The 18,768-nt window shown below is 38.6% G+C and overlaps 1 protein-coding gene across 2 annotated transcripts; it reads right to left on the bottom strand.

Moving 5' to 3' along the window:
- Positions 1 to 1,984: 1,984 nt before the first annotated feature.
- On the bottom strand, positions 1,985 to 12,524 carry LOC104422388 (SMR domain-containing protein At5g58720). 2 transcript variants are annotated; one of them, XM_039303390.1, is made up of 12 exons: positions 11,577 to 12,524; positions 10,518 to 10,543; positions 9,264 to 9,386; positions 8,513 to 8,598; positions 7,835 to 7,870; positions 7,156 to 7,337; positions 6,036 to 6,112; positions 5,872 to 5,928; positions 4,220 to 4,287; positions 4,038 to 4,132; positions 3,811 to 3,881; positions 1,985 to 2,559 (listed from the first exon to the last, which is right to left on the bottom strand). In XM_039303390.1, exons 1-12 carry the CDS (start codon positions 12,205 to 12,207, stop codon positions 2,437 to 2,439), a joined length of 1,575 nt encoding a protein of 524 aa, XP_039159324.1. In that variant the 5' UTR covers positions 12,208 to 12,524; the 3' UTR covers positions 1,985 to 2,436. The 2 variants fall into 2 exon arrangements, with proteins under 2 accessions (XP_039159324.1, XP_010033008.2); XM_010034706.3 differs by lacking the exon at positions 7,835 to 7,870.
- Positions 12,525 to 18,768: the final 6,244 nt, after the last annotated feature.

The following is an 18,768-nucleotide window of genomic DNA, read 5'->3' on the forward strand; positions in this document are numbered from 1 at the left end:
AAAAGTTCAAATGAGATTACACGCTAAATCATAATTTATGAATCATCTATGTAATTATTCTTTAATCTGACCCGTACTTATTTGTACTCGAGTCGTGTCCATGGGTAAATGGATATATGGGGAGCACCATCCGCGGAGAGAGGGGGGCAGGTCGGATAACATTGTTAAAACATTTTATCTTCTGGTGGGATCGCACCGGGAAAATATAATATTTCAATGCATGGCTGACGTAGGGCGTGTTTGGTAACGTTTACATTTTAAAAATTGTTAGGGGAACAGAAATAGAAAAAAAGTGTTTACTGTTCTTGGGAACAATTTCTTAACAAAAAACGCGTTTGGTAAACTTGTTAGAACAAAAATAAATAGAAACATGTTTGGTAAATTTGGATAATTTTTTTTATTTCTTTTATTTTTTCTATTTTTTTCTTATTTTTCCTTTTTTTCTTTTTTTCTTTTTCATTTTTTTTTTTCTTCTTTTGGCGGTCGCCAACCAAGGCCTTGGCCAGGCAAGGGTTGGCCTCGCCTTGATCCGGGGAGGCCGAGCTCGCCCGGCGGCGGGCGGCGCGGCCTCGCAGGGCCACCACCGGGCGCGTCGACTCGCCCCGGTCCGACGAGGCCGAGGCTCGCCCGGCCGTGGGCGAGCTCGGCCTCACGGATCTGGCGAGATCAGCTTTCGCCCTTGAGCCGGCGCGAGGTCGGCCTCGCCGGATCTGGGCGAGATCGGCCTCGCCATGGTGGGCGAGCTTGAGCTCGCCCGGATCCGGCGAGGCCGACCTCGCCCGGCGGCGGCGAGCCTCTCGAGCTCGCCACCATGGCGAGGCCGACCCTCGCCCGGCTACGGCGAGCCTCGGCCTCGCCGGAGGACGGCGAGCCTCGACCTCGCCGGGGGCCGGCGAGCCCTCGCCGTGGTCGGGCGAGGCCGCCGACCCTCGTCGGCGAGGTCGCCAGGCCATGGCGAGGCCTGGCACCAGGCCAAAAGAAAAAGAACAAGAAAATAAAGAAAAAAAAAAAAAAGTATTTCTCAAAAGTGTTTGAAACAAGAAACACAAATTTTGTGTTTCTTGTTCTTTTCTTTTTGTTCGGAGGAGCAAAAGAACAAAAAAAGAGTAAACGCACCCAAACGCGTTTTATTCCTTTTTTTGTTCAGGAACAAAAAAACAGAAAAAAGTGTTTAAAAACAAAAAAAAAAGAATACAAACAAACGCAGCCGTAATGGCCACTGATTAATGATTTAATTGGCTACTAGGATATCTTGGACGCGGAAAATACTAAAATATCTTAAAGGACAAGATATCTGGAAACCAACCTCGGCCAGAACAAAAGTGAATATCCTCGTAAGCATCCACCTTTTTCTTTTTCATTTTCGGACCACATCGGAGACTCCGAGCTTCTAAGTATGGACACGAAAAACTTTTTGCCCTCTTTTCTGTTCGTCTGAGCGCGCGCGATCTTTTCATTTCCATGGACGGCGCAGGACTCCTAAAAACGAATGTTTTTCAGCCCGGAAAATTCCGAGCTTAATCGATGGTGATGAATTGGGAATTGGTTTACCGTTCAAAGATGATATTTTCTCCATTTGATGATACATGTAATCAGAGCTGTAATAAAATCATTCAACCATCGAAACACGCGGAAATCACAGAATATAGTGCAGCAAAATGGATATAAAATACGGTGGATTGCACCTTAAATACCTATTTAAGTCGCTACATCACTTTGTAGTTATTGTCTCTGGGGGGTGTCAAAAATCGAACAAAAAACCGAACCGAACCGAAAAATTCAGTTTTTCGGTCATTAAAACCGAATTTTTTTATCGGTTCAGTTTTTATCCGTTAATTGAACCGAACCGAACCAACAAACCGATAAGAAATGAAGAAATGAAAAAAAAAAAAACAAATGCAAAAACCGAAAACTAAAAGTTTACGAATGTCTCTACTCCATGAACAGACATCAGAAGCATCCACTGATTTGGCCAGCAGTAAACTCACCATTACTATCACTTCACTGAACTTTGTAATCAGAAGAGGAGAACAGTTTTGTCTTGCCAATATCCCAAGATAGGTGGACTTGGTCCGATCCCATCAGCCATACCATTACCATATCACAAATCTCAAACCAAATCTGGTTACATTAGTTATACACATTGAATAGATTAGAAGATGAGTAGAAGTCTTCACCTTATTATGAGTAAAGCTGCTATTTTCCATCTCTCTACTCTAAACGGCATAGTGATACAAGAGGATTTCTGCTTCAACAAAAGGACCTGCTACATACCTTACGAGCTACACAACCACTGACCGACTTATACATCAATCATCAATGGTTAGAAAGGTAAATTCTACTGTGTTTTATACAGCTGAGTCAGATTCTCCTGGATGAGTTACGAAGTGCAAAGCCTGCTTTCTGTTCTGTGATCAGTTTTGCCTGGAAATTTGCTTAATCGCTGTCACTGTCAGCATCTACAAAGCTGAAATTTCTGCGTTGATCAAGTTTGATGACCACCATTCCTTGGTTCTCCTCGCTCCACTCAATACCTTCCCTTTCTATGAGTCTAACAACCTACACGTGGCAAATAATATGTCTTCACACAGATCTATAATAGGATACCTTCCCTTTCTACAAGTGTAACGACCAACACGTGGCAAATAATGTCTATCTTCACACAGATCCAAAACAAGAAAGAGCCACAGCCCGATCACAATCAGTCTATACAACTACAAACATAACTTTACCAACATCAGTAAACCAAATTAAAACAACAGGAAGCTGGGCAATTTTAAGCTACTTCTGTGTTTTCTTCCATTCCTTTCTTTCAACCAATTTTCTGATTAGCAGATTACAAAACATGGATGTGATCACAATCCTATTGAGTTCAGTGGAAATCAAATTCAATGACAAAGTAAAAGTTTTAATCTCGCTATCTTCTATAACTGAAAGTTGGAATGCAATAGTGATTCTAGTGAGCAGTTTGTCTAGTCAGAAAAAGTTGAAGCATCAGGAAATCCGAGATTTGATTTTTAGCAAAGATATTTGCAGAAGAGAACTCTTCAGGCCCTACCTTAAATACCAAAGGTAGAGTGAGAAGCAATCAACCAGGACGAAACTAGTGCCGTGGTAGATCGAAGTCTAGAGGGAGAAGCAAATCAAAATTTTGTGATGAAATGATTTGCTGGAAGTGCGAAAAGAAATACCATCGAAGACTAGATTGTAAAGCCCCAAAGAAGAAAATTTAGCACCGAGATTGATATCAAGAGGTAGAAAATCTATGAATGTAACCTCTTGAAGAGACACTTAACAACGATGCTTTAATTTTGTCCATTGAACGTCTGATTGAGTATTGTAATCTAGACTTAGGTGATTATTTAACTCTATCTCGTGCAGATAATTAATGCTTAATTTTGTTGCTGGAAAGTTTGGAAAGAATTTATCTTGCTGATAATGAACCTTTGGATATGATGGGAAAGGTGATGCTCACGTAAAGACTACTAACGAGTATCAATGGAAGTTACGGATGTCAAATATGTTCCAAGACTTAAAAGAAATCTGATCTCTGTAAGTCAATTTGGCTCTTTCCTTCCTAATTTTGAAAGGGTTTTCCACGTAAATACAGCCTTCTCTATTTTTTCTCGACAACAATTCGCATTCCTAACAATTCTTGCATGTGGATACCCAGGTTTATTACAACTTGTACAATCTAATTTGAGAATGAAGAGGTTGTAAGTCAATGTTATTGAACGATAAAGATCACCAATCCAAGATCAACACTGGAAAAGGAACAGTTCATTCAAGTCAGAAGAAGTTAACTCATACCGACTGTTTCAGCTTTGACTTGCCCACACCATGTGACCCACAGCCTGTTATTACCTTGAGTTTCTGTATAGCTAAGAAGAACCAAAAACGGTACAAGAAATTCTCAGAATTGTTGCAAAAACAAGCCAGGCAACACCCAGCCAACTGACCAATAAGCAAAATTTTTCACAAGAGATTGAAATTAACGGAAGAGAAATGTCGACATCCAGGATTCAGTAATATCTTACAGGGCAATAGCAGGTGAAATTTCAAGAGTCTCATTGCTTGTTTGACATGCTGCCCATGCAAATCAATTGTTATCGCATTCTCTATGTTCTTGTTTCTGCGAATTATGTGCACCAGTATCCACACAGAGACATTAGAAGCCAAAATTGAATCTGATACACAAAATCATGCACAATAGACTAACCTAGCTCTGAATATCTCTTGACTTGCCCTCTCTTCTGCCTGTCGACCCATTTTAGAGTACTTCCTCCCCTAAAAGATTCCAATATGAGACTTTGATCCCCATTCAGAGTAAAAGAAACAACTCTGGAAGCAATAAAACAACATAGAAGCAAATACTTCTGCAAACTATTTCTAAGTTGACACAAAATACATCAAAACAAAGGGAAAGTATCAAAGAGTTCTCTTCCAGATCTTCTGAACACAAGGTTTTGAACTCACAATTAAAAAAAAGGTGAAAAGTCATACTCAGTACCTGTCCATTCAATTAGCATCAACCTACAAATACCCTTGATTAAGTCACACTGTGGGCATTGGCATCCACTTTTTTTCTACTGCATCACTTCAACTTGAACTTAAGGATTCTATTTTCCATCCTTCTCTCCTTGAGCCTAAGTCCTCATCATGAATGTTACACATGATGTATTATTTGGCCGTAGGAACTACTCATTCCATTAGGTCACTGTTCTTGAGCGATTTTCATCAAAATGCTAAAAAATTTCACTGGATCACTACATTACCACCAAGGCCTTTCTTGTGTGACATGGAACTCTCTCATCAATTATCCAGTATCTATTCTGGCAGATGAGTAATGCACTTTATTTAATTAAACAAATAACCAGAAAATAAGCACAGTTAGGTGCCATAAATCCAAGTTCTGATAGATCATTCAACCCTTCGATCCATGATCAGCATCTGCAAAGGAGGTGGTAAAACCGCCAATGGCGTCACACTCCAAAGGTACAGATAGATCAAAAATCTGAACTAGGATTCAAGTTCCTACCTTCAACTAGAAGTGGCAATATGAATCAGAGATTCATTTTCTAGCTCTTATACAAAGAAGATATGAGTAAGCCAAAAATTGGTTATGAATAATAACGCCCATTAATACGCAAACTTTATGAGACCCGAGGGCTGGACCCAACTCGCCAATGTTTGTACCCTCCTGGACCAGATCACTGGCAATAACCAGGTCCCTAACAGCTGGACCCTAAGTTGTTGCTAGTGGGGCCGGGGACCTCAGGGCCTGAGTCGGAGCACCACCAAAGGAGGGACTGTTCAGATTTCGGGCTCAACCACAGGTTGCACCGGCCAGACCCCAGGTCCTAGCACCCATATCCTTGGAAAATAATTTCTTTAAAGCATAAGAAACACATATATGTCGATTCTTTGAGTGGGTATGGTTCAGATGGTTGGGTTAGGTACGCATCAAGCAACTTTCATTAGCGTGAAAATGGGTAAATATGAGTTAAAAGGAATAATTGCGTCTAACCCACATATAACCCATCCACACCTCCCCACACCTACCCATTCGGCGCCCAATATCTTCAACAGACCAATGGGCAGCATATGAACTTAAATTTTACAACAAATACATAAGTACGGCTAGGATTTAAACAAGCAATCCAATATACCACCCCATCCTCCAAAATGCCTATCACCTCAAACCACAAAAACAAATAACATGCCATTTAAAATTCAAGCTAAAAACAGCGGCACTTTCTCATCATTTCATTTCAATGACTAAATGGTTGAGATATACGAGAAGAAAAAAAAAGAAAAAAGAAAAAAACACAGATTCTGTTAGCATGGAGCATTCTAATTAAAGATACACACCTCCTCAGAAAGGACGGCAGCATACCCCTTTTGCCCTTTAGAATGAGCAACTCCAGCCTACAATAAATGTGACCACTCATCAGTCCATTCAGTACAAATCACCTTGCAAATCATGACAGAGTTTCTTAAAGCCAGCAAAGACAAAAGTAAAGGTAGCATCTTACCTTTTGATAAGAGGATTTCATCGACTCCCAGTGTTGCTCAGCTTCTTTCCTGAGAACAGTGTATTCATCCCCTCTAGCTACAATTCCATAGATATGAACAGATGGTTAGTACATACATTTCTCTTCATGTGAACAACTATAATGCTACATAAGACATAATTAGTAAACTACTCGATAGACTGGTCAAAACTGACTCAAGATGTTGAATCATTACCCCATTTCTGACATGCACAGACAAACAGAATGAGATTACAATTCTGTGTCAACATCAATTGCTTTCATCTTTAGACTAAAAAAAAATTGTTCAAGACTTCCATTAAATCCTTAAGAAATTTCACATCTTTGATTTCCCTTGGCTACTTCAACCAAGATGACACAAAAGAGCAATGACTGAAAAAACTACAGAACAAATATGAAGATAGGACCACAATTAAAATGAGTCATCCAATGATTCTTGAATTACTCGAGGTTTTCTTTATATCGTTTCCTTAAGATCAGCAGCTTCATCTGCTAGAATTGTATTGTTACGAACTTAAGTAATGCAATTATTTTTGGTTTTGGTCTCACAAGTTAATCTCTGTTAGCTACAAATATATTGGGGTTGACACAATCGGCTTTTAGTTTTTGCTCTTTGCTCAATCTAAATCTTGTGGTCCACGCACTTCGAGATTTATTTAAATCCAAAACTGACCGAAACTTTCACAGCACTCAAATGTTGACACATAGAATCACATATAATCATTTTCGTAATGTATTCAAATATGAAAAGAATTTTAAAATTTGACTGTAAAGAAAGAAAGTGTTTTGTGCTTTTGCTCAAGTGTAAACAAACAAGCACTCAACTTCTTTGATCTGTATGAGCCATTGAAGAGAATTTAATTCACTCAAATGGTTGAACCAAGGATAATCACATGAAACCAGCCCAGAACTATTTTCACTTTTGGACTGACAATGTATGCAATGGCCAATCAGCCCAATAACAGTTTATATTCTCAGGAAATATCATGATATTGGATTACCCAAAACTCATCCTCAAGTTTTGACAACATTAAGAGATGCCGATCAAGCAAAAAGATGCAGTTTCCTTCCCAGATTAGGCAGATATAAAGAAGAAAAATACCAATAGTTTCCTTATGAGGTTCAAGCTCATTTCCAAAGGTGTTCATCTTCTTTGCCACATGCCTCCAGTTCATAGTTCTCGGTTCATGTTGGGGGCTTTTTGATATCTTGTAAAGGCATTCCAGCACTTCTTGAGAAACATTAGATTCGATAGATCTACTAGAAGGAACATCAAAATAATTCCTACAACCATAACAAACACATTTCATAAACATAAATGACCATTTTAAAAAAATTATCTGAGGGAGAATTCATGTGGAACTAAAAGAATGAAGCATCAATCAAATTTTCAGCAGCGACATCACATTAGTATGACTAAGGAACTTAAAAAAACATGTGAACAAATAGTTTGATCTATGAATGACGCTCATGCTTGATGTAGTTTATCAATGTAAGTTGAGAGGAACATAGAATAGTCAAGAGAAGAGACATGATGCTACTTAGAGGTCCAAAAAAAGTAAGGAAGAGAGCAATGGCATCAAATATATGAACGAACAATATATTTTCCATTGTATAGCCAAATGAATCAAATGATTTTAATGGAAAATGAGTAAACCAAAAATTGACAAACCAAAAACAAACTTTCATGAAATATGCAGCCTTCTTTAAGTGGTGAAAGGGTGGGGAAGGGTGATCAATTGGACCAACCCTCCTCAAATGTTACCATAGGAATCTCGTACCCCTGCAAAATATCCGCTTTGAGCCATAGCAGATGCCTGCAGAGTCATAACCCAAGAAAGGTCCCCAGAGTTAAGACTTTGAGAATCTGAAGCTGAACTCACCATTGTAGCCCAACAGGCATTCCAGCATGAAGTACTCTTTTACACATGAGTGGGCTAGCAAGCCAACTATGCTTTGAACTCGTGACAACACAGAAGACAGTAACTGCCTTCGCCACTTGGTTACAACGCCCACTCGTAAAATTTACAGCCTTTGAAAGGCATAAGGAGCGAATGTATTCCCCAGTACACTATCTGGAATCCCAAATCACCCATTATTGATCATATTCCTAGATCTACAAGATTTAGTTCATCTTGAGGGTTAATCGACATGGAGCTTTGTCATCAGAATCCAATTTAGTTCGTCTATGTAGTAGTTTATCATTATGACCGATCATTATAAAATTTCTTGAGGAAGTAACCACGTTTACAAGGGAATAAGTTAAGCAAGGAAAAAAATTTCTGAATTCCACACTCTTAGTACCTTCTGCACACTTACCTAAAGTTAATATTTTATCTAATGACATTCAATCACTAGTGCAGAAGAATGTCAATGAAATGACAACTTGAATTCAGTGGTGTGAAAGTATAAAAGAGGAGTATGCAAAGTTTGGTATATCACAAAGACAAGTAAAATACCTGCACTCACTGCTTATGAACCACGGATTATCATGAGGTTCACTTTCATATGATTGGGAAGTGCAATCAGATAACCTATCTGCAAACTGTAGTGAGAAATTAACAGTTACTTTTACACTGTAGAAAAGAAAGCAAAAAAATTAAAAGATTGGACAAATTTGACAAAGTAAGACAACAGAAAAGGCTAAAGAAGATTTACAGCAAAATGAAAACAAAGTATACAGCTAAAAGCTTGCTCCTTCAAAACCTAATCAAATAATTCTTAGTTTCTCAAGAGGTTGGGATACTCAGAATCAAAGCGCAAACATATATACGAGTGATAGGAAGTATGCATCTATACGTCTACATTGGCCTTTGCCAAAATAAGTCTACCAAACGGTGGTCCATAATATAATAGCATCAAAATATAATGCATAGAGCTCTATATAAAACACTTTATGCCCCACTCTGCTCGCATAACCAAAGATACAGAGAAAAGACAGCATGCAACAGCAAAGCAGAATTGCCACACTATGCATGAGAATCATTTGTATTCAGGGAGTAGAAGCCAGGAGGACAAGCCCCAAGAGTAATCCACTTCATATAAAAGTGATGATCAGCAGAAAATCTAGAACAAGGTGCATGAGAATAGACTCAAATTCAAATCAGCACAAACCAAACATGACCTATAAAACAATATCCATGGAATAAAAGAAGAGCAATAAATATTTCAACCCATAAGTGACATAAAATCAAAAATTACACTGCTCACATTTTCACTGCATTCTAAAGAAGATCCTGTATCTTCTCTACTTTCTACATCAGTATTCGAGTTTGTACAGTTCCTTGACTGCTCACATGAGGAAGCGGATAGATCGAGTAATACATCCAAAGCCTGACAAACACCAACGAGACAAACAGACATCAGTACCAAGTGTTTAAAGATATTAGTTATTTGGTGCTGTAAGCGAATGAAGCAACAGGGTATCTAGAACTGAAGAATTTCAGAAAAAAGGTCCCACTACCAGACGGATAAGCACATGGGTGTGTCAACAAAGATGACATCTAAGTCTGAAATGATTACAAAGAAAATCAAAATGTATTGTTTTATCAAGCATATAGCAAACCAAATGAAGATACTTATAGAAAAAAGAGATAAGTGCACTAAAAGTTCTTAAACTTTCACGAACGTGCATTGAGTCATAAAACTTTTAAAAAGTGCAATCAAGTCCTAAAATTTATCAAATTAATAAAATCAAATCCTTCTATTAACACCATCATTTTTATTAACGGAACATGCTGATGTGACATTTTTTATAATATTAATGTTCAATTCTTATTTAAATTATATTAAAAAAATTTAAAATGCTACAATTTTATTAGAAAACTCAAACTGAAATTGAAAGAAAGAAAGAGTGGTGTGGCCCTCATTGATGAGGCCGTTGTTGCCACCCATCACCAAAAAGGGCCGACGAAGGTAGCTAGCCCTCACCCTCGCCTAGTGAAGGTCACTGGCTTCTTTTTTCTTATTTCAAATTTTTTTTTAATTTACCCTTTTTTAATCTAACTTATTGGAAAAAAAAAAAAATTCCACAAAAGAAAGAGAAAATGATAATTAAAAAATGCCATGTCAACATTTTTCATTAGCCCAACTGACAGTGTTAACAAAAGAACTTTGATCACACCCCTTTAAGTTTTAATACTTGATTTTTTCAAAGTTTTAGGATTCTATTGCACTTTTCGTGACAAGTTTTAGGTTTCAATCGAGCATATATATACATGTAGCAAATAAAATGAAGATCATTTTAAAAAGAATTAAATAAATGAAGATTAAGTTCTACACAAATATCGACAGAAATCCGAATATTGCAGTTAATAGAACCAACGAGAAAACAAATGAATAAATATATATATATAAATATATATATATATATAAATGAATAAATATATATAATTTAGATGCAAGAAAGGACATCATATCTGTTAACAAAACTGAATATTATTTCAGTTAAATTGTTCATAATACCTTCCCAACATTGTATCCACACTGACCTGAAAAGAAAAAATTTTAAGTCAAAAGTAGACAGACAACAGTAATCTTCACGCAATAAAAAAGTAGTTAAAATCATCCAAACAACTAGTCCCATCTCAATGCACAGTGACCGAAAGCACCCGTTAAGCCCAGAACATTAAAAGGAAATCAAAGATGGGCACAACAGTTTAAATAAACAGAATAGAATCAAAAGTCTAAAAGATACCATCACCAGCTTAATGTAGACTTAAATTTGACAAAGAGAAAAGATATTATTTGAAAACTTCAGAACACAAACAAGTTGCATTGCAAATGTCAAGGAGGCAGGGGATACTCGCCGTGATGTGGCTATGGCTATAATGGATGCAACTTGCCTGCAACCACTGACTGTGACCTCGAATATGAATGATTAACATGACTTTAACTTCTTGTCCAATGTTCTCGTTATATAATGAATTTGGTTCAGATCAGCTTATTTTATTTAAAATGGCATGTCTGATCTCAACCCTCGATTTGACTGATGAGTTTCTTGAAGTGATAGAGATGATGAAGAAACCGAACCAGCTAAATATAATCTAAATGCGTTGATATTCAAAGGGCCACATACAACATTACTGATCAGATCTTCTCCCTGCTTATCCATCTCAACCAAAAGTTAGTTATCAAGACCAGAATAAGAATTCTCCTCCTTTAAACTCTCTATAAAATTGCAAAATTAACTGTTGCCAAACTATGCCATACCAATCACCATCAACATGGCCTACAGCCGGTTGTCTCATATCAATTCATAATCATATAACTCTAAAGTTCGATCACCATAGGTTAGGAAAACTAGTCACTTCCTAGTTACAATTTCATTTGTACTTCTAACTCCCCTCCCTGGAAATTCATCTCTTCAGTCTTCAGGATGCCGACATCCCCATGAGCTTATCAGAAGGCACAACTCAATCACAGAAAAAAAATTATCAAACTTTCACACCTCAAATGAAACTATTAAAGCCAGTAACTGCAAAATAAAAAAAAAACAAATAAAATGTTCGCAAAGTTGCTTACAGAGGACATCTCTAACAACAGCCAAGCTCAGCTCGCTGTCTTCCCCAAGCATCGCGCAAAGAAATTGCTCCGTCTCCTCTCCTTTACCATGAGCAATCGCCCCATCCAAAAATCTATTCGACCTGGTGGAATCTCTCGCCGTACTCACCTTCATATAATCCTTCCCCAGGACCGTAGACACCGTCCCCGTCGCGGCCACCAATTTCTTCCCCTTATTACCCCTGACTCGCTTCTCTCTCAGCGCATCCCGCATAAAATTAGCCTCCACGTATCCCTCGCTCGAACCGGAGACGGAGCTCGAAGCGAACCCCGAATCCGAGCCCCACACCCCGCTCGAATTCGAGCTCGTGGACGGCTCCTCCGCATTGTCCGAGGAGCCAGCCCCGAGGATCTCGGCGGCTCGATTAGGGTTGCCTCCCGCCTCCCGAAAAGCGGCAGCCGCTTCTTCGACCGAAATCGAACCGAAAGCCACGATTAAGGCGCCGACGACGACCCTCCGGGCCTCGTCGCCCTCCTCCTCCGCGGAGGGCGGCCGTGGCGCCGCGGCGTCGGCGGGGGCCGGCCCCCCGCTCGGGGCATCCGGCCCGTGCCTCGGCTTCCTCTTCTTCTTCTTCCTGTTCTTCTGATTCATGTCCCGGGCGAATCAAACCGAGCTGCTGGAGGAGAAAAACGCGTAAAGGTTGGACTTTTGCGGCGCCGGCGAGCGGCGGTTCCCGGACGAATCGGAGGCGATTCGGAAGGCGACGATCCCGGGGACGCGGGTTGCAGCGGCGGCGGGATTTCGATTGGGGAAGGCGAAGGGGGCGGCGAGAATCCTCGATGTTCGGTCGGGCCCGAGGAGGGAAAGAGACGGCAGGAAAGAAGAGGAGGAGATTCGATTTTTCAAGAGGGGAGAGACGGATGAACATGGTCGGAAAGGAGGTCGAGGCAAAGGTCGTTTCTTTTTTTCGTCCAAAAAAAAAAAAAAAACAAAAGGTCGTTTCTTTTGTCCCTTTTTTTTTTTTTTTTTAATTAATTTCTTTTGGGCTTTTGAGGGGAGAGTGGTGGAATCGCTTTTGAGGTTTGATTGGCCACCACCGAGCGTCGGCAACGTGGGTGGCCACTCGTCCAGGGAGGAATCTCACGTCCGTTCCGAATAGGAGGGAGTTTGTTTTGCTTTGGGGTTTAAAAAGTATAAATGGATCGATTAGACGAGGTGGATGGTCCTCGAAATTCGATCTGATGTGTAGGGCCCATTCGGTTTGGTGCTTCAGTGCTAAGGAAATGTTTTTGAAAAAATATAAAAATCTTGACCTAGAGAGGTTTCTTAAATGTAAATAGTGTTTGATAAATTATAATTTTAAGTGTATTGGGAAGTAATCTTAATTTAAATGTTGTTTGATAAAAATTATATTTTGTAAAGGATTTTTATTATTATTTTTAAAAATTTCAAACTATTTTCGATGACTTAGCGAGAACCAGGGCGACTATTAGTCCGGTCGTGCAACTCAAGCCAACGATCGCATGACCCCTTGAATGGTAGTTGTTGGCCTCCATTTGGCTTATTCATGCAAATCATGGAGAAGATGAACTGTGACTAGTGCCAAGATTTGTATTCCGAGAATATTACTTTCTAAATGACCTTCGACCTACTTAGGATCAAACACTTTTGAAGTCTTTGGAAATGTAATTGCAAATCCCCAAAGTTGAGGGAAAAACAAACCAAATGCTATTTGCATTTGTCCAAGAGACATTGAAGTCCCAAAGTCCATTTAAAATGTTGAACCAAACGACGCTATAATGTGGTTAGAGTGTCAAAATTGAACCGTATATCCAAGCCAAAACTCAACCAGGTCCTGTGACAGCCTAAATTTTCAGAATTTATTTTTGATTAAATAAATTGGGCATTTCATCAACGCGTCGATAATGCTATTCTCTGAACTAATTACTCATGAGATAACTAGACTATCTGGGAAAGTCATTAAGGGATTTTAATGCAATAGATTTGAGAATTCGATCAGGAATTGACTGCTCGACCGTGTTGATTTGTAAGGGTCATTACGGCACCATCAAAAATCGATCAGAAACCGGAGATAAGTCAATTCGATTGAGATATGTGATTAATATGTGGTGATTCCACCTAATTGCAAAATACTTGTCAATCGGCACTAGACCAATTTTTCTATCGTTTTGATACTTAGTGCTTGTAATTGAAATCTCGAGATTTTTACGACAACCGAGAGTTGCCAATGTGTCGAAGAGGTACATTGTGACTTGAGAAAAATCGATCACGAGTTAATTGTATTAAAAATTCACAAAAGCTACCTGGTAGACTAGGTCACACTAAAATCGCATAAGATTGAAATTAACCGCTAATTTGAACCTGATTTCAAAAATTGAAAGTTCTGTTATGTCACGATTTATTTTGGGAGTGTCGACTCATCATTCGAAGAATTCTCGGAGATTCCGAGATTTTTACGGAAAATCGATTCAAACATTGTGGAAAATTAACGAAAATTCGGTTGGGCTAAGTCGAAAGAAATTTGGACTTCTAAGCCAAGCCTTTAGGTATTGGGGGCTTGTAGAAAATTGTATGAAATTTTTCTTTAACGAAATTGGACCTTGATTGGGGAATTTGTGAAGAAATTGAGGCCAAGGTTTGGAAATTTGAAGCTTTGCAAGGGGTAGCAATTTTAGGCTTCAAAGTTTGTAAATTCTTGGAAATTACAAGCTAGAAAGAATTAAGGAGACATATAGGATAAGATGGAAGACCTTTATGAGACAAACATTTAATGAGATGGATTAGTTTCATTGACTTTTGTCCCTCTCTTCTTGCGCACGCTTTCCGTTTCTCTCCCATTCGACCACCGCGGTTTCATCTTCACTTTCATTTGTCTAGCTTAATCAATTTCCTCACCCCCCCCCCTTCTATTTCTATTACCGCTTTCGTTTTCCTCGCCAACAGTTCTCTCTCTCAAAACCTATCTCTCCACTCACCAATCAACCGCACGCTTGCACACTGCCAGCGCCCCCACCTTCGCTGGTCTCTCTTTCCCATCGCTGCCACTGGCCAATTTCCTAGCCTCCTTTGGTCAACAGCTACACTCATCAAACCATTTTTTTTTTTTTACCACCATGCTTTTCTTTTTCCATTTGAACCGAGCGAAGACTCCACAATCTCCTCCACTCCTTTTCTCTCCTACTGCCATCCCCTCTTCATGTCTTCGCCTCCACCGAATCAGCAACCAACAGATTTCCCTCCTAGGTGTTGACGCTAGCGAAGCTCATCCGCACGCTAGCATCTGTCGCTCCATCCCCACCATCCTCCTTCATGCACCTCGACGCCAACCCACCTGCTTCTTTGTTCAGTCCCGTTTGTTCGTGCCAATAGCCCACAAGAAGCCAGCCCATCAGTTGAGCAGTTCAGTCCACGCAAGTTTCGGTCCATCTTCAATCCAGCAAGCCTGCAAACTCCAGCCCTTTTGAAGCCCACGATTCTACCGAAATTCTAACAGTAGCCCACGCCATTTGAAGCCCACCTTCGGCCTGTGAACTCTAGCTGCAGCGGCCCAACCAATTTTAGTCCTTGCTACTTCTTCGCTCGGGCCTAGCAACCCATTTTTAGTCCACCAACCGCAGCCCAGTCTAGCAAAGTTAGCTCGCTGGTTCACCAACCCAAGCCCACGAAGCAAGCCTGGCCCAACTTAAAAACAAATCTCAGCTTGGGCTGAGATTTGTTTGGCCGATTTTAGGCCCGGTCCAAGCCCGTTGACGCCGCTGTAAACCCGAGTTTCAGCCGCCGTCGTGCTGCCGTTGCGGTGATCCGGTCTTTGCTTTAAACCAGTGAGTTTAACTCATTAATCCTTACTTAATAGGTTAATTGTACTTAGTGGTTGATTAGTTTAGGCTAAGACGGATTAAGTAGTTAGATTAGATTAAATTAGAGAATTTAATTAATTGTCGATGCATATTAGGTGGATAGTTAGTGCAATTAGTGAGTAAATAGACTCTAGTATTTATTGAACGAGTCTCGAAAATTTTTCGGGTTTGTTTCGACGTCAAATTAGGCATTACGAGCCTAAGTTGGATTTATTGCGACTTATTTATAAATTTTCGTAATTATTTAATTAATTATTTATTTTTCGAAATTCAACCGGGATGGTCGGTGATCAAAATTTCGTGCTAATTACAGTGGTACTTTATGTTTATTCAATTAAGCACTGGTTTGTGAAAATTGAGTGAATTGGTGATTATGGAGATTTATCCCATAAATTGGATAATGTGGGTATTTGTATAGAAAATTGATCGGTGGGGCCGTGATTATCACCAAGTCTAGAAAATTGTTCGGTGGGGCCGTAATTACCACAAAGTCTAGAAGATTGCCTGGTGGGACTATGATTACTACCAAGTCTAAAATTGCCGAGTGGGGCCGTGATACCACTAAATCTAAATTTATCGAGTGGGGCCGTGATTCCACTAAATTTTGGTCATGTCTATTGGACCGTGACTAAGAGTTGAGAATGAATAATTGAAGTGATCGTATGATGATTTCGATGACATGTAATCGACTGAGTTGATTGATCGATGGTTTAATCTGTTGGGTTAGATGATGTATTTGTCAGTAATTATCAATTAAACTAACTTGCAAGAAGAAATTGAGGTCAAGGTAAATTATCAGATGCCTGTTTGTGCTTAGGCAGCCTTTAGGTCATAATTACTTCATAATCGGGTCTTATGAGGGTAGAATTCTCTGAGACATTATCTCACTGGTTATTGTATAACTATTTTCAGGTCCCTAAACGGCGGTTGCGGAGAACTAGAAGTCCCGAAGTTTTAGGGAAGTGAAGGAAATAAAATCAGCAAATCTGTCTGACTTGCTAGTCATAGGATAGTCCCTTTTTGATTAAGCCGATATTTTTGTAAACGACCTAATATTGTAAATAAACTTGTGTATTTATAAAATCTTAGTTTTGGTTTGATAAATTTATGGCCCTACTTTCCTATCCCATTATTTTATTATCTGGAGATTATTTATATACTTCCGCATACGTACTAAATTGAATGGGTCGGTGATGCATCCTAAGACATTGCTATTATATCGACTAAGCAGGAATGGACACGTGTTCGAAGGATCGGGGTGTGATAGGTCCCGAATTTTCAAGTCTTTTCAATTTGGATTTTTGTTTTTATTCAAGAAAATGATTATAAAATAGGTAGTGTACTTTTATCAATTTGGTTTGCATCATAACCTGAACCAAACTGAAACATGATATCCAATGAAAAAACGATCACAAATCATAGGAGAAGGAAAACCTTACATGACATGCATTCGTGTTTTTAAGTAAACAAATACCCGAAAACTCGACTAGTGATTACACTTCGTATTATATTGAGGTTTTGGGTTGGTTTATTATGAAGTGTGGTTCAAGTTAGATCAGCTAGAAACCTAACCCACTGACAGTCTTAAATGTAGTTCATTGACTTTAAATTTATTTGATCTCTAAACTGTATGAAAATATTTAATGAAATCCACAGGTTAAAAATTCAGGGAGGAAATTACATGTTGAATTAAAGTTCATAGACTACATTGAATAAATCTAATTCATGGATCAATTGTATATCAGCTCAAAATTTATGGACCATTTGGATCATTATCTAAAAGAAAATGATAAAGTCAATCCAAAATGATTCAATGGGTTGACATCTAATGGGCAGGTCACAAACGGGTTGTCTAAAATCCAAATAACAGGTTAAATTGACCCAATAAATAAATATCTAACAACGTAGTATCTTAATAGATCAGGCCCACACGCATTTTAAACCCATTTTTATGGTAGCCCCATTTTAAGACCTGGCTTTCCACATTCTCTTCCTCGGCCATCCTTGTACCCGCTTCTTGTCGTCGGCTTGTACGCCCAGGGCCATCGGAGTGTATCTTGCAATTTATTGTAAGGTTAGGGATGTCTAAAATGATTTGATATTATGAGTTCTTCGTTGTTTATTCTAGAACATTTAATGTGGGTTTGAATAAAAGAATTATCAAAAGATGTGGTTAAGATTTCATTATTGATTTGAGTTGGTCTCTATAAGTTAGTGCTCAAGTGCAGTGTCAAGAGATCGAGCGACCTTATTATGCTTGAGCATGATACACACTAAGAAAAAGCACTAACACGCATAAACATGCACGCACAAACCAATTCTAGAGATAAAGGGTGATGATCTGGTGATGAGTCAATCATGATAATAGCTTGGCTCAACCATAACGACCTCAATGGCCACGAGAGATGTTGCAAGAGTTCGATGGCCAATTAGTAAGATGATGATTCAATTTTTTTTTTTATTGTTGCATTTGTTCACATTTTATGTTATTTGGTTAAATAATATTTATGCATGTTTTCTTAAGGGTTAATACCCTGAAAAATCACAAACTGGTACATCTGTGACAAATTTGCCAAAAACTATTTTTTTGACCATAAAAAATCCCAAACCGGTATACATGTGACAAATTTACCCCAACTGACCATAAAAAAAACCATAAACTGGTATATCAATGACAAATTTATCCCAAACTAATATATTCGCCCGAAAAAAATCCAAAACTGATAAATTTGTGACAAATATACCCTCCGCTAAATTGGATTAATACCACAAAAAAAATTACAAAAACTGTAAACTGTGACAACGGAGCATAAAATCTCAAATTAGTATATCAATTAACTGTCACTTATCATTTAACTTAATAATTTGACAATAATATTTAACGAAAATTAACAGAGGGTAAATTTGTCACAAGTGTACCAGTTTTGGGTAAATTTGTCAAAGGTATACCAGTTTGGAGTTTTTCATGGTCAAAAAAATAGTTTGGGTAAATTTGTCATAGGTGTACCGATTTGTGGTCTTTTAGGGTATTAACCATTTTCTTAAACATTGATACAAAAACGATCCATTTTTTTTTATGTGTATTAAAGAATTTTCTTTTCATTATGTTAAATATGTAAAAGGAAAACATCATTTTAAGAACAAAAATATATCAACTTCTAGCATCAAGAGATGTGCTCTAGTGACTGGTTCCTCAATTTTTTATTAATTTTCAATTACTAATTTTTTTTTTTTTTTTTTTTTTTTATCGATTAGTTTTTTCATTATGCCATTTCCCATATCTAAGAGGAAAAATAGACATCGAGACATCTAGAAAGCCAAAACTTGGCAAGAA

Source organism: Eucalyptus grandis, chromosome 10 (genome assembly GCF_016545825.1).
Source record: "Eucalyptus grandis isolate ANBG69807.140 chromosome 10, ASM1654582v1, whole genome shotgun sequence".
Lineage (NCBI taxonomy): Eukaryota > Viridiplantae > Streptophyta > Magnoliopsida > Myrtales > Myrtaceae > Eucalyptus > Eucalyptus grandis.

Bases quoted from the DNA above. Each gene is read 5' to 3' on its own strand.
- LOC104422388 (XM_039303390.1), bottom strand. From the start codon at position 12,207: ATGAATCAGAAGAACAGGAAGAAGAAGAAGAGGAAGCCGAGGCACGGG. The intron at 8,599-9,263 runs GTGAGCAGTGTA...TTCTCACTACAG, and splicing joins CTTTAGAATGCAGTGAAAAT to TTTGCAGATAGGTTATCTGA. The intron at 3,882-4,037 runs GTAAGATATTAC...GGTTCTTCTTAG, and splicing joins ATTTCACCTGCTATTGCCCT to CTATACAGAAACTCAAGGTA.